This window comes from Propithecus coquereli, unplaced genomic scaffold, assembly GCF_000956105.1.
Source record: "Propithecus coquereli isolate 6110/MARCELLA unplaced genomic scaffold, Pcoq_1.0 Scaffold7, whole genome shotgun sequence".
Taxonomy (NCBI): domain Eukaryota; kingdom Metazoa; phylum Chordata; class Mammalia; order Primates; family Indriidae; genus Propithecus; species Propithecus coquereli.
The window spans coordinates 11,905,207-11,920,655 of record NW_012153062.1 but is presented as its reverse complement, the minus strand read 5'-3'; the positions used below and the strand labels follow the sequence as shown (position 1 = coordinate 11,920,655).

Genomic DNA, 15,449 nt, shown 5'->3' with positions numbered 1-15,449 from the left:
TCGGTCTCCAGCTCGTCCGCCGCGGCCGGCGCCGATACTAACCGCCGCACTCCAGGCCTGCCGGATTCAGCTTCTGGGCCGCCGCCGCCAGGGCGCGGCCTGCTCTGGGGCCCTCCTTCTCTTCCCTCGCCCCACCTCGTCCTCCCCCCTCAGGGAAACGACAGCTGAGGCGGCGGGGCTGGCGCCGCCTCCCTCCACCTACCACGTCTGCCCCCGGCGCCCCAGCCCTGCCGCGGTGCCTCCTCCTCCCGGCTAGATCAGCCGGCGGCTCCGCCCGGCTGCCGCCCAGGATGAACATCATGGACTTCAATGTGAAGAAGCTGGCGGCCGACGCAGGCACCTTCCTCAGTCGTGCCGTGCAGGTACCGCGGTGGGGACAAGGGGTGGCGGCGCCCAGCGAGAGCCAGTGAGGGGCTCCCCGCACCCCGGCCTCGCAGAGCGCCCGGCGGGCCTGCTGCAGCCAGAAGCCTGGGTAATGGGCGCGGCCCGGTGCCCCTCCGGGGCCCGGCGGCGGTTTTCTGCCCCGCTGCCGGCCAACCGCCGCTCCCCGGGAAGCGAGGCGGGGTGGGGACGGGGCCAGGAGCTTTCTTCCGCTGGAGGACACCTTCTTGAGTTCGCCCTCGGACCGAGGTGCTGCACTGTCGGCTTTTCTGGTTCCACGACGCCAGTGCGGGTGTGACCTCCATCGCGGGGCTGGCGGAGGCCTTACGAGTCCGGCGGGGTAACCGAAACACGAGCCATTCTTGCACCACCCCCACCCTTTCCTTTCGTCTCTCTCACCCTCCCCTCCGAGTCCAAGAAGGAAGTTTCCTTTTCCTGCCCCTCAAGCCAGTCAGTCGCAGATACAGTTCCCTCCAGCCCCCTCTCTCCCTGAAGGGACTGCCCCTAGACTTGGCAGCCCCCGGGGGAATAGAGATCGTCAGTTGGCGTTCAGATTTTACCAAGGCCACTGGAAACCTGGAGTTTGGACACGTTCTCATTTTCAAAATGAGAAGCACCAGCTGTAGAGCAAGAGAGAGATGGGAGAAGAATCATGTTGTTATGGCTGTACTGCCAGTGGTATATTTCAAACACACTTTAAGGGGAAAAGTTGACTACCTCTTCGTATTCTGCAATCAAGGAAGTGTCAGTAGTAGGGAACTTGGACAGTTTCCTACAGTCATCGCCCACATTATGCCAACTCAGTTAAATCTATGAACAGATGTAAATTTCACAACATGGGTTGTAAACAATCTGGTGTTTAATGACAGTCACAGTAGCAACATTTTCTTGTAAAGAGAAAACAAAAATAATTTTCTAATATATATACCAAATTTGTACTGAAGTGTACCAACTTTTCTTGTCTCCTTTGCCCCAATTTTATTGGCACAGTTGATCCTACATTGCACTATCCTTGGCAAAAGAATGATAGCGTTAGAGCAAGGTAATAGCTGCCGACATTGTGAAAAAACTGTATGTCAAGCACTTTGTTATGCATTTAACATGTTCTCTTTAGTCCTTTCCATAACTTTGCCAGATAGATGTTATTAACCCCCCTTTAATATGAGGAAGCAGCCTCAGAGTTTAGTAACTTGCTTAACTTGTGTGGCTAGTAAATAACCAGGTGCTGTCTGACCTACTGCAAGCTGCTTTTTCTTCCTGGGTAAGCATTGCAGGTTTAAGATATATAGAATAATAGAATGTTGTGACCTAGAGAGACCTTAAAGATTATCTGGTACAATATGAGCATTTCAATATGAGCAGCAAATAACACTTAAGAAATGGGAAATTCCTTCTAGCTTTTGGTTTCCAAGATCTAAAATCTGAATGGTGAGTAATAAGCTAGCTGCCTTAACCCTTTTCTCCCCCTCCTCCCCTAAAATATAAGATATATCGCAAAGACATTGAACCTTTACAGCTAAAATAATTTTTTCGTTCAAATTAGCCTACTTCTAATAGTTCAAACACAAGGGCCAAGAAGAATCAGTAATTGAGGGTCTGAAATGAATTTTGATTTGTGAGACACTACTTTTAGGCTTAATATTGACTACAATAGAGGATTAGAGCCTCTGGTATTTTTGTTTTAGTAATGATTAACTATATATAATTCTAGATGCTTATTGCAGACTTGACATTATATAAACCCACTCTTTTAAATATAGTTAGATATTTTTCAGGTACATAACTCACACTGCTTAAATAGGACTTGTTTACTAGAATTTAACCGGATTTAAATTGTTGATAGACTGGATTTAAAAAACTAAATCTAGCAAAACCCTCAAAAGGTGTACTTCCCAAATGAATTTTAATCACTTATTGTTTCGGATTCTTTAGGAAGAAGTTTTTAAATTCTGTCCTAATCTGTTAGCTATCAAATAATTTTCTTTTCAGTCTTAAATGTTTAAGTGCCCACTCCAGGTCTGCCTATCACTATTATGGACACTGGTGATACTACAGTGAATAAAATCGACAAAGAATCTGCCCTCCTGGAGCTTATATTCTTGCAGAAAACAGAGTTGTAAATACATCAGGTAGTTATGGAAAAAATGGCCAGAGGAATAGGGTAATGGTAGGGATGGTGATTGTTGCCATGTTGTTTAGGTAAGATGGTCAGGACAAGTCTGGATAGGATGAAATTCAAAGAGACCTTCAGGAAGTGACAAAACCCCAGTTTGTTTGTGTGTGCTTATTTTTATGTGTTTGAAGAAAAGCATTGCAGGCAGAGGGAACAAGTACAAAGAGGTTACAGGGCTACTAGGGAGACCAGTTAGCGAGGCATGGCCCTAGCATAGCAAAAGGTGATTGTGGTTTAGATGACAGTGGTAGCAGGGGAGGTTCGAAATCTATACGGTATTGACTGTCAAATTGGCTCTGAGGTGTGAGAGAAAGATGAGTCAAGGATGACTCCAAGATTTTAGCTTGAGCCATTTATTAAGAAGCGAAAAATTTCAGGAGAAACAGGCTCCTTTAATGTGTCTATTTATGAATAAATTTACACCATGTCTGAGATTTGCTTTAAAATATTTCAGAAAAAAAGGGAAGTAGTTGAAATAAGATTAGCAGAATGCTGATAGTTGTTGAAGCTAGGTTATGGGTTCATGAGGTTTTATTATACATTTTTCATTATACTGTTATATTTTTGTATAATTTGATATTTTCCACAATACTTTTTTAAAAATAAAATGTATAAGAAAAAGATGTTTCTAAAATATAATGTGTGAAATTTGGAATGCTGTGTGGTAATTTTCAATAAAACACCGCTTTCTCATTTCAGTATTTTAGTACCTAAGTTTCTACACTAAATTATGTTGACATCAGTATGATGCCAAAGTACTAAGTTTCATGCTAAGAATAGCTTAAGAGCTATGCCGGTATCTCTTTATAAGCAATAAGAACAGTAGGGAGGAAATTAAGCTTTCATATTTCATATAAATAATAATTGTCATTCAAATCAAATTGTACCTTAAGGAATAGGCCATTCTTTAGTTGGCCAGCTGCCATGTGTTTTTCATTTTATTAAAAAAATTTTAAGTTAAAAATTGAACATGTTTCTTGTTTTCAAAAGGTTAGATCAAACCATTAAAGCAAATAAAAGGGTCTCATCACCACTCCACTCTCCCCTTTTAAAATTTGTTTATAAATCTTGGTATTTTAAAAAAGGATATAAGGTTGAATATATAAATGAGTAGGACTATTTATTAACTAGTCCATTTGGGTGCTTATTTTTAACTACCTCAAGACAATAGACTACAAAAGCATTGGGTAATTTATCCTCCTTAAATTGTTACATTACTGGTGTTTTAAAAGCCATTTATTGGTTCTTAGAATCAGTCTTTTCAGTCCAGACTCCATAGGTGAGCATCAAATACTCCCTTACAATCTGGTCTTTTCCCTCACTCATATAAACACTGTATTCGATCAAGTTATTTTTTAAATTTCAAAATATCTTACACTTTTCTGACTCCAGGCTTTTTGTTCACACAGTTAAGCTCTGCTGAGTGTCCTCCACTCCCTCGCTGCCTTTTCTTTCCTTCCCTCAAGGTAAAGCTTTAAGTTCATCTCAACTATGAAGGCTTCTCAGACCACAAGAGCTTGATGTGAAATCCTGTATCATTTTTCAATTCTATATGGTCATGTGACATTTTTTGTTCTAATGAACTATTATATAAGATCCCTTAGAGCTCTAAAATTCTGTAACTCTTACGGCTTTCACAGCTTTAATAAGTTTGTATTTACTTATTGTATCAACTCTGTTTCTTTCTTATTCCCCTCTCACAGCATCCAGTGTGGTTCATGTTAATTTTTATATCTTTTTAGCCAAACAAGTAGTGTCCATATGCAAAGATTAGTCTTTGAAGGGCAACAAGAATCATTTAGCATGTTAAATAATTGTTATCTTTATTAGTATTTTCCTAACATACTCGCTGACCTTGAAGTTAACTAATGTCAGTCTAAAATATTAAACTGTTCAACCTACATTTATTGAGTACCTCCTAGGTACTTGACATCGAAAGATACAAAGAGACCCAGTTCTTGCCCTCAAGGAATTCATAGTTTAGTCCCAAATTTATCATAATTAAACATGTTATTCTTTGTAGTAAATATCCATTTTGTGAATTACTATTCTTCATTTGCTAGATCTTTCAAGTGGACGAAGAAACAAGAGATGCATTTTTAATTCAGAATTGACATTGAAACAACTTTACTCACCATCTTTAAAATAAGAGCATATACTTTTAAAATTTTTTCAAACCAAATTACTTAGGGAAGGGGTTCATTTTAATTTTTTAACACTTTGTCTGAATTGATTATTAAAGTTATACTGTGAATTTCATGAATGCCAGCTATTTTCTAAGGAAAAAAGTCTTTAAAATATAGTTTCAAGGTTGGCGTTGATCTCCCATCTATTTCAGCAAGGGTAATTTGTGTCTAAGCTAGAGACGTAAAAATGAATATGATGCTGCCATCGGCTAGCTCCTGTCAGACCCTGTCTGGAGTTCCAACTTGGCCAAACAACTTTCTCTGAAGCCCTTCTGAAATCTCTTTCTTTCTAGAATTTAAACTGATAGCTTCACCATGTCCCTCAAATTTTAATAAGTAAAACATGTCACATTCAAAGTCCGTACATTTTCTCATTATGTAATAACTCTGCATGTTTAGTGTTAGTTAAAACTGTTTTCACATCCTTTGATGCTATTGGCATTAATTTAGTAAACTAGATAGAAGATAGTTTGTTAACCTGTTGTTAAAATTTACATTTATGTACTACATGAATGAGATAATTAGAAAATCTACAAGACTTTTCAAATCATCATATTTCTTGAATGTATTCTTACATTATGTTAGAACCTACAAATGTTCCTAAACTCTTTCTTACTAACCCACACCCAATTTATGTACTTCAATTACTATGCTCCTATATTTAAGATGATCAACATCTAGGTCAATTACTTAAATATTCTTTGGAAACAAATTTAATGATAGAACTTAAACACAATTGATAGATTTGAAGCAAAACTTCAGCCCAGTGAAGTGATAGTAATAGCAACAGAAATACCTAAATGGACAAAAGAAGAAAGAAATGCAGCATGCACTAAACCAAGTGATACATATTTAAATAATTATGTATGAGCTTAGAACAGTGGTTCTCAGTCTTGGCTGCACTTAAAATACCTGGGGATTCCTTTAAAATGCCATATATAGGCTGTACCTCAGTCCAATTTAAATTGGAATTTTAGGGGTTGCATTAGGCATCAGTGTTTTTGAAAGCTCCCCCAAGTAATTCTAAAAAGCAGCCAAAATTGAGAACCAGTGAAGAAGTATCCATTTTACAGTTTGCTAATACATTATATTCAGAATCTGTGTTATATTCTAATTTAAAGTTTAGATTACTTTTGGAGTATTACTCTAACCCAAGCAAAGAATTGATGATTCATGTTTACATTAAATAGATGTCTTTGATCACACAGCCTTTTTACTTGTAGTCTTTTTTTTTTCTTTCTAAACAGTAGAGTATTTAATCCAGGCTTCTTATTTCATACTGTAGACTATGTGCCTCTCCTGTAGTAAAAGAAAGGATTACAGTGCCTGGCACAATGTGGCGGAATCAAAGACAATCCTTTTCTTAAAACAATATTTAGAAAAAATACATATAGGAAAGGGGATTAAATTTTCTTCTGTTCTCATGCTATTTTACTATATTACAAATGAAATGTTATGAAAAATTGTATATCAAATTACATTTTAGAGAACGTGTTTGAATTTCCATGACTTATTTACATTCTGACTTTTATTGTAAGTTATTAATTATTAAACTGTACTGCTATCCATTCATTAAAACATATGTTTAAAATCAACTGTAATTTCTGATTAATACTTTTGTGAAGAAATTACAAAGTCAGTAATGATTTGGGACTTAAATTGTTGAAAACTAAAATTTTTATGGGTTAATGTAAAAATTTTTGGTAACTAGGAAAGGGATCCTTTTAAAAAAGAATGAATAGGTCTTTTGTCATTGTTTGTATTATCCTAGCTAGATCATAAAATCCTTGAGGGCAAGAACCATGTCAGACCCTGTTCATCTTGCAGTAGCAGAAAATGTATATATGCTCCATAAATATTTTTTGATTAGTAATTTAAATCTTGATTTAGTTGAGATAACTCATAATTTTCTTAGTAGATGCATTATTTAAAAGGTTTTAGAGAAAAATGTATGTGTTAAATATTATATTTTGTTATCTTAATACAACATAACTTCTAATTAACGATGGACAGAATCCTTTAGAAGCAATAAGATTTAAATTTATAATTTCACTGTAAAAATATAACATTAGCAATGTTCTTCCTGTGTGTCGGTCCCTCCCCCCCCCACTTTTTTCATTCATTATAGGATTTAGGTTACAGCCCCCCCCTTTTTTTTTAAGAGACAGGATCTGGCTCAGGCTAGAGTGCAGTGGCATGATCATAGCTCACTGCAGCCTCCAACTCCTGGGCTCAAGCTAAGTGATCCTTCTGTCTCAGATTCTCAAGTAGCTAGGACCATAGGCACACACCACCATGCCCAGCTATTTTTATTTGTGTGTGTGTGTATATATATTTTTTTTTTTGAAGAGACAGGACCTCACTATGTTACCCAGGCTGTTCTAGAACTCCAGGCCTCAAGTGGTCCTTCTGCCTCAGCCTCCAAAAGTGCTGGGATTACAGGCGTTAGCCACCCTGCCCAGCCTAAGTAACCCATAATTTGGTGAATAACTATTGAATATTTTATAGGCAGCACAGATGGACTAGAGGAGACCACTGTCCAGACTGCTATGAACAAAGACACAGAGGCAAGGAGGCGCAGAATATGTTTGGATAACGATGATGGAAATATTAATAGAAAAATAGGTCAGGGCACAGTGGCTCACACCTGTAATCCCAGCACTTTGGGAGGCTGAGGAGGAAGGATCACTTGAGGCCAGGAGTTGGAGACCAGCCTGAGCAACACAGCAAGACTCCCATCTCTACTAAAAAAAAAAAAAAAAAATTAGCTGGGCATTATGCCACATCCCTGTAATTCCAGCTACTCAGGAGGCTGAGGCAGGAGGATCACTTGAGCCCTGGAGTTCAAGGCTGCAGTGAGCTATGATCACACTGCTGCACTCTTGCCCAGGCAATGAGTTAACACCCTGTCTCTTTAAAAAAATAAAAAATAGAAAAATATTAATTTATTGAAATCAAGTATTTACTAGAAGGGTCTTATAGCATAATAAGACTATAATTCAAACAGATGTGAGATTGAATCCCAACACTGACACCTTGGACAAAACGTTTAATTGCTCTAAGCCTCAATGTATTTATTACTAAAATTATGATTCTTACCTATATTTTAAGATTCTTTTCAGTAGTTGATACAAAATGCACAGCTTAGTATATGGTATTTTTGAACATATACTATGCCTTGACATTTTTAAGAATACAGAAGTATAAGAAAGATGTAAATGGTCTTGTTGAAAACAGAAAACATTTAAAAAATTAAAAGACAAGGCAGAACCGTATATAATGTACCAAAATGTGAAGCACAGATTTAGGTAGAGTGAAAAATAACAACTGTTTTCACTCTTAGAAAATGTCAGTAAACATCAGGTAGAATTTATTACTGAGTTCTTAAATACATTGTTTCTGTGGACCGTCCTACAGAACCGCTATTTTTCTAAACAGGTTTTCTATTATACGATCAGACTGTCTCACTCAGATATGAGGGTCCCTTACATTGTTTGTATGTGTGTGTGTGTTTGTCCTTCTGAACTAGAATAGTAACCTACTCATTTTGTTTGTGGAATCTTATGTGTATGTAATGAGAGATACCTGAGAGACAGTATCATGAGAGTCATAAAGATAATATTAAATAATTAAGCAAACAGGCCTTTTGATCTGAAGATTGAAATATTTACCAAATAAATAATTAATTGTTGGTTCTCTGTAATACTATCAGGAGAAAACTTGCCCTGAATCCTAACTTATGTCAAATAAACTCAGTGACTATTTCTTTAATCACTATTTATAAACATTTTTTAGTGATTTCTAGTCTGTACCTTTAATTCCAGTATATTTATAAAATATCTGTTAAAGTATAACATTTTATGTACTGAAAAAAATAGGCCTGTAGGTTCATACTGCTTTATATTTTTCATTTAGTTCTTCTATATAACAAGAGACCACATCTTCTTGTTCTTAGAAGAGTGCCTTACACAAAGACCTAATAAATACTGATTTTTAAATTATTGATCTGTCAATTTTTTCTTTTATTCATTATTGGTTATTAAATATAAATTGAGGATTTCTACAAAATTAATATTTAATATGCATAAAGGTGATGCTAATGATTCCACAGAAATAAGTACAACTAGAAGATAAGTCATCAGAGTACTATATAACTCCTTCCTTAGATCTTTACATAGTTCCTATCTTTCAGTTGCAGATCATTTGTTACTTGCTCAGAGATGCTATTTGTCTAACCACCCCCATCTCATGTTCCTCAAACTCCTGCTCCCCTATCTGGGTCCAAGTCATCCATCCCTTCCCCACTGAAGCCTTCCCTGATTCTCCTGTTTCCCACCCCGCCCCCCCACCAAGAATGAATTCTTCTCTGTACTTGCATTCGTTATGTCACTTGGAAACGATAGAACCACCTATATGGGTCCTTTATCATCTTTATACCTTTGTATCCTTATTATCAAATTATTTATTATTTATCTTTCCCATTAAAATGCAAGCTTCCTAAGAACAGAAATATTGTTTTTGTTGACTGCTGATACTCATGTGCTTAAAATAATGCCTAGCATATATATGTATATGTATAGGTTCTTAATAAATATTTGTTGAAGGACAGAATGAAATGAACAAACAAATGACTATACTTGCTTATTAAGGGGAACTTTATATATGTGGTTCCAGTTTTTAAGGTGCCGAGTGAAAATTTTTTCTTCTGTCATTCTTTATAGATGATGTTCACCTGGGTGTATTCCTTTTCTTTCCTTCCTATTGGTTGCTTTATCTGGGAGATATTCTGTCTAACCATTGGTGGTACAGTTTGAACATACATAAAAATTCTAGGAGGAGGTCTCTCACTTAGAATCTTCAGGGATCTATAAAGAATACCAGATTTTCTCTTAAGAATGAGGTTGCATAGTTTATCCCGCTTGACCCTAGGATCAGGGTTCACTTTTGCCCAGTGCCCAATCCTCTAACTGTATACTGCAAGTTTATGGGCTTAGGTAATAGCTTCGGAACTGCTATTTTCAGTTCCACCCATTGGTCAGGGCTTGGCTATAGGCCAGTCTCAAAAAGACCCAAGGTTTGACAAAAGCTGTTTCAGCTGTTATTTCTTGCCCCTGATCAGGTCCTTCAGTGGGGGTCGTAACCAGAAGTCTAAGGATAATATTCTAGAGGACCCTTTAGCTAAAAGTGCTGATAGTAAACTCAAAGTATTAGACCAAGAAGAAGGAGGCTGAAAGAAACAGATTAACAAAATTCAGAAGACAGAGCAGCAAAAGAGATTTTAAGAAATAAAAGTGACAAAAGGCAAGATGAACATTGTTTTGTTAGCTAGAAGTGAATTATGACTGAGCATAGAATTAGTGCTAGTGATAAGATGGGAGAAAGCCACCTGTTCTAGAGGAAAATGATACGTGATAAAACAGTTTGAGTCATCACCTCTAGTGTTTAATTAAAAGTATCCAGAAGCCTCTAGATCTACATGGAATCTTTTTACCTTTTTATTATTGTAGAGGCAATGCTGCCTTTCCTCAAGCATCAATACATTCAAACATACTCAACAAATCAATTTTTATTATATTATTAACCACATTTTATGATTTTTAAAAGATGCTTCCACAGTATGAATAGGATGTTCCAAAAGTTAGTCTGTAAATTGCTGGAACATATCTTAAAGAAACAAGTGACAGTTTCCCAGAACATCCCATAAAAGCCTATCTAAATAGGTGTGATTAAAGTGCCAATAATGCATAAACCACAATAAACATAAACATCTGTTTTTAAATTTAAATAATTATCAGGCACCGAACAAAGTGATTTACATACATAATCTTAGTACTCAAAACACTGTAAAATATGTATTGTCTCTTTTGTGATAGAGGCTACTAAAGGAAAAATATTCAAAAGCTCACTCAGGTCATGCAGTTAGTGGTGCAGTCATGATTTGAATTCAGATCCAACTGACTCAAAGCTCTTAACTCCTTACCATTATGATATCCTACCTTTATATGTAAGAAATATTTATATACTTTATATACCAAGCAATATACTGTGTTTTCTACAGAATTCACACCATGCATTTTAGCATAACTAAGGATATGTGATAACTGTAAGATAAGGTTGTCATAAATGCCACGAAAGAGGTATAGATAAATTACCATAGAGGCAAAAAGAGCATTCACAAGCAATGGCTTACAAACAAACCTAGAGCCACAGATATTTGTATGTTTAGGATTGTTTGGATTTGAGTTTACTTTTTACTTATTTATATAGTTTCCTAACATTTGAGGTACATTTTTTTTTTTTAATGATCAATAACAGTTCACAGAAGAAAAGCTTGGCCAGGCTGAGAAGACAGAATTGGATGCTCACTTAGAGAACCTCCTTAGCAAAGCTGAATGTACCAAAATATGGACAGAAAAAATAATGAAACAAACTGAAGTGTTATTGCAGCCAAATCCAAGTAAGAAACTTTTTACCTCTTGTCTACCTTAAATATTAATACTACTAGTGGGTTTTTTAATGTTAAAAAAAAGTTTTAATGACTTTAATAACCAGATTTTTTGATTGTGGCTTCAGGATTTGTGTGTATGTGCTTTCGTGTAGAAGAGATGATAGACATTTCTTCTCTGTGCTCTCTAACAAATTTACAAATGACATTTTTCACACTTTTGTAGAATCCTGTTGAAACCTCAATTTCAGTCAGAAATTCAAAATTCAGACTCAATTTTAAGAGCCATGAGGGGACTGTGAAGATAAAGACATTTTCCCTTTTTATACAGGGAAGAATTGTCCCTAAATAATTAAGAGAAAATTATTTAGATACTTACATAGTTACCAGTTTTTTATGTTAAGTTTTATATTTTCACATTAAGTATTTCATTTGATTTTCATACAACTGAGATTTTTCAGATAACTCAACAACCTTGCAGATAAGGTGCACAGTAATTTATTGAATGAAACTTACAAGTTAGCATCTTGTCCAACGTAGCCTACCTAATTAAAAGTGAAACTTGGACTAGAACTACATATATTGACATCCAGTCCTTTAACTATGAGTTTTGCCTATCAAAACTGAAGGAGAAAGGCAAAAATACATGCTTTTCTTCTCTTTTCCCCAATGTTACTGTCACCGTGTTGCGAAATGCCATAAACTTACTTTTAGATTCTAACTTAAACTTCAAGCACTGTGCAAATATTAGTAATTCTGTGTCTTTTTTGTTAAATTGTAGTAACCTTTTAAAATAGCCTTCATACTTTGAGTCAGGCTTATTATCTTTAGACACCATGTAGTAATTATTTATTTAAGGTCATTTAAATTATATGCCATGGCACTTTAAAAAAGTAATAGGTATTTTTCCTCTTGTTCCTTGCTCTATTCACTGATTCCCAAATATATAATCTGTTCTGTACATGGTTTTCTGAATGGAAAATAAGCTCATGACTGGTAAACAGAGAAATACACAATTCCTTCCAGCTCCTAGGCTTTTGTGTCATGAAGTAGTAACAAAATTGTTTTGTTTTTTGTTTGTGCTCTGGTTACAAAGTTTCATAGATTTTTGAGTGGTCAGTCCCAACTCTGTTTTTCCTATAAGCCCTGTGTTATTTTTAGTGTATAATTTTTTTAAAAACTAGAGTTTTTCAAGAATATGTTATATAGAAATATAGATTGCATTATAGCAGAATTATCTGCATATTTTGTTAAAATTTTATTATGACCTGTTGAAATTAAACATTTATTAATATACCAATATACCAAACATTTTAGTTAACTGAATGAAGTCAACATAGGATTCAACTTTAAACTTTTAGCCAAATAGGTCAAAGGTAGCACTCACAGTCAGAAAATGAAAGTTCTGAAATTTAAGTAGCGTCTTCTAAATGATTATGTTTTGAAAAGACTCATTTTGGTTTTAACTAATTTAAAGATTTTTAAATTTCTGCTTAAAAATAAATCTTCTGATTTAATACTAGAATCTGCCACAAAAGTGAGTATTATTCCAAAACCCTATTTTATGTATTATAATTAACCCTTTTGCCAACTCCTGAGGCGTTTCTCTTACTGGTTCAGCTCATTTTTTAAATTTTCAGCACTGTAAACTTCCAATTATGGTAGGAATCTATGGGAGGTGTTTAGAGGGAATCTGTTTGTCTTAGCTTCTTTTTAGATTGTAATTTTAATTTATACTTAATCATTGTTTCTGGAAACTTCAGCCATTTTCTCATTTATCACTGAAATACCTCACTGTTAGGTGGCAATGTGAATGTGAATTTCTTTTGGTCTTAAATATTATGCTAACCAAGTATTTATTCAGCTTTTACTGGTTTTTCCTTTCTATTTATATAAATGTTTTATTAATGCATTTAATCTTTTGTCTTGTATTTTAAACCTGTTTTTAATGGTGAAATCTTTGGAGTGAATGCATACTTAGAGGTAACGTCTATGCACTTTAAAAACATAATTAAATAAACTAAGGCCAAGGGATCATATTACTGATCTGTCTATAGACTATTCCAAGCCTGGATTGTTCTATTCCTTAAGCACTTGTGTCTATATTTAGACTCTAGGCAAGAAAAAGAGAGAACACATGCTCACACTAAAGCTGTCAGATGTGACTTTTTGATTCTTCTAGGTACTTTATATCCATAATTTCCTAGCTGGAAATCCCTGATTTTGAAGTTATGAACATATATTCAGAGTTAAAAATGCTAAAAATAGGGCAAAGGCAACTTCACTAAATAGTAAGTGAATTGCTGTCGATCCTCTTCTGGAACTTAAATCCCACAGAATACTCAAATAATAGTTTTAGCTTTATTTTAAAATGTTTTTATGCTAAGATATTTTATCAACTTTCTAAAATATAAGTATTTTAGAGTTATATAATACTCTAATATGTAAATAAAAAATTATATTAAGATGTGCTTGAATGAATGTTAATTTCATATTTAAGAGACAATAAATGGTAGGGGAACAAAGCAATCTTTTAAATAGCTTTGCTTTTTTGAAATCATTGGTAATTTTTACCTTTTTCCTAGATGCCAGGATAGAAGAATTTGTTTATGAGAAACTGGATAGAAAAGCTCCAAGTCGTTTAAACAACCCAGAACTTTTGGGACAATATATGATTGATGCAGGGACTGAGTTTGGCCCAGGGACAGCTTATGGTAAGTAAAAGGCAAACAGTTCTGATAAGAAAATATCTTTATGTTTAGAATTTTACTACTTAGAGATGTCATTGACATATTAGTAGAATTAATTTTAACTTCAAATATTTTATGTTAAAATTTTGAACGAAGTGAGACTATAGAGGTGACTAATATGTATAGTTCAACTTAATATTTAATATATTTAAGCATATATTTAGAAAATGTACTAAAATTACCAACTTTCAAAAATATAAATTTTTATATTTATATCTTTTTTAGTTAAATGAATTTTTCATTTGTACTCCTATCAATCTTCTAATACCTATGTTGTAGTACTTCTTGTGATCTATTGCAATTATTGTTTACATATGTTTCCCACTTAATTTTTTTTCTTTAGAACTTTCATAGGGCTTGTTTAATATTAAAAGTACTTGGCATATAGTGTTTCAGCAAATCACCGGTGCTTTTGTTTTAATTTCACAGTAATGTCAGTATCCAAAACACATTAACAATGGTAATCTAGAGGTTTGGATTACATTTCATTTGTATTTTCCTCTTACTTATGTCAGATTTTCTATAGTCATGGTTTAAAGTTGTGCCAACTTTACCTTATTGCTTTGTTTTACCTCTTGTATTATTGCTTTATTTGAGCTCTTAGCTTTAGTTTTTGGGTGGTTTTACACTTCAGGATGACCATTATGTTGTCCTTATACGATACAGTTCTGAGTATTTCTGGCAGAGCAGGTTTGGTCTTGACAAATTCCCTCAGTGTTTGCTTGTCTGGAAAAATATTTCTTCTTCATTTATGAAACTTAGTTTTACAGGATACAAAATTCTAGGATGGCAGTTCTGTTTAAGAAGACTGAAGATGTGGGGACCCCAATCCCTTCTGGCTTGTAAAGTCTCAGTTGAGAACTCTGTGGTTAGCCCGATGGATTTTCCTTTGTAAGTTACTTGACAGTTTTGCCTTACGGCTCTCAGGAGTTCCTCCTTCATGTTGACTTTGGCCAGTCTGATGACTATATGTCTTGGTGATTGCCTTTTTGGGATAAATCTCCCAGGTATTCATTGAGCTTCTTGTACTTGGATGTCTAAATCTCTGACAAGACAAGGGAAATTTTCCTCAATTATTCCCTCAAATAGGTTTTCCAGCCCTTGTGCATTTTCTTCTTCACCCTCTGGGATGCCTATGATTCTTATATTTGGGCGTTTCATATAATCCCATATTTCTCATAGACTTTGTTCATTCCTCTTAATTCTCTGTTCATTATTTTTGACTGTTTTAAGTCAAAAGAGTTGTCTTTAAGCTCTGAGATTCTTTTGTCTGCCTCATCTAGTCTGTTCTTAAAACTTTCCAGTGTGTTTTGTATTTCCTAAAATGAATTTTTCATTTCCAGAAGTTCTGTCTGATTTTTCTTTAATATGTCAATCTCTTTAGGGAATTTTTCATTCATTTCCTGAATCGTTTTTCTGGTTTCTTTGAGTTGGTTCTCCATTTTCTCTTGGTTTTTGTTGAGGTTCCTTTTTTTTTTTTTGGGAGGTGTTTAGAGGGAATCTGTTTGTCTTAG

General features: G+C 35.2%; 1 protein-coding gene across 1 annotated transcript in view; it reads left to right on the top strand.

Moving 5' to 3' along the window:
• The window catches only part of SH3GLB1 (SH3-domain GRB2-like endophilin B1), a 41,415-nt gene continuing 25,966 nt past the window's right edge, over positions 1–15,449 (top strand). The window contains exons 1-3 of the mRNA XM_012661158.1: positions 1–362; positions 11,056–11,197; positions 13,771–13,899. Of these exons, the coding sequence (XP_012516612.1) occupies positions 291–362; positions 11,056–11,197; positions 13,771–13,899 (343 nt within the window). The 5' untranslated portion in view covers positions 1–290. The remainder of the gene's footprint in view (positions 363–11,055; positions 11,198–13,770; positions 13,900–15,449) is intronic.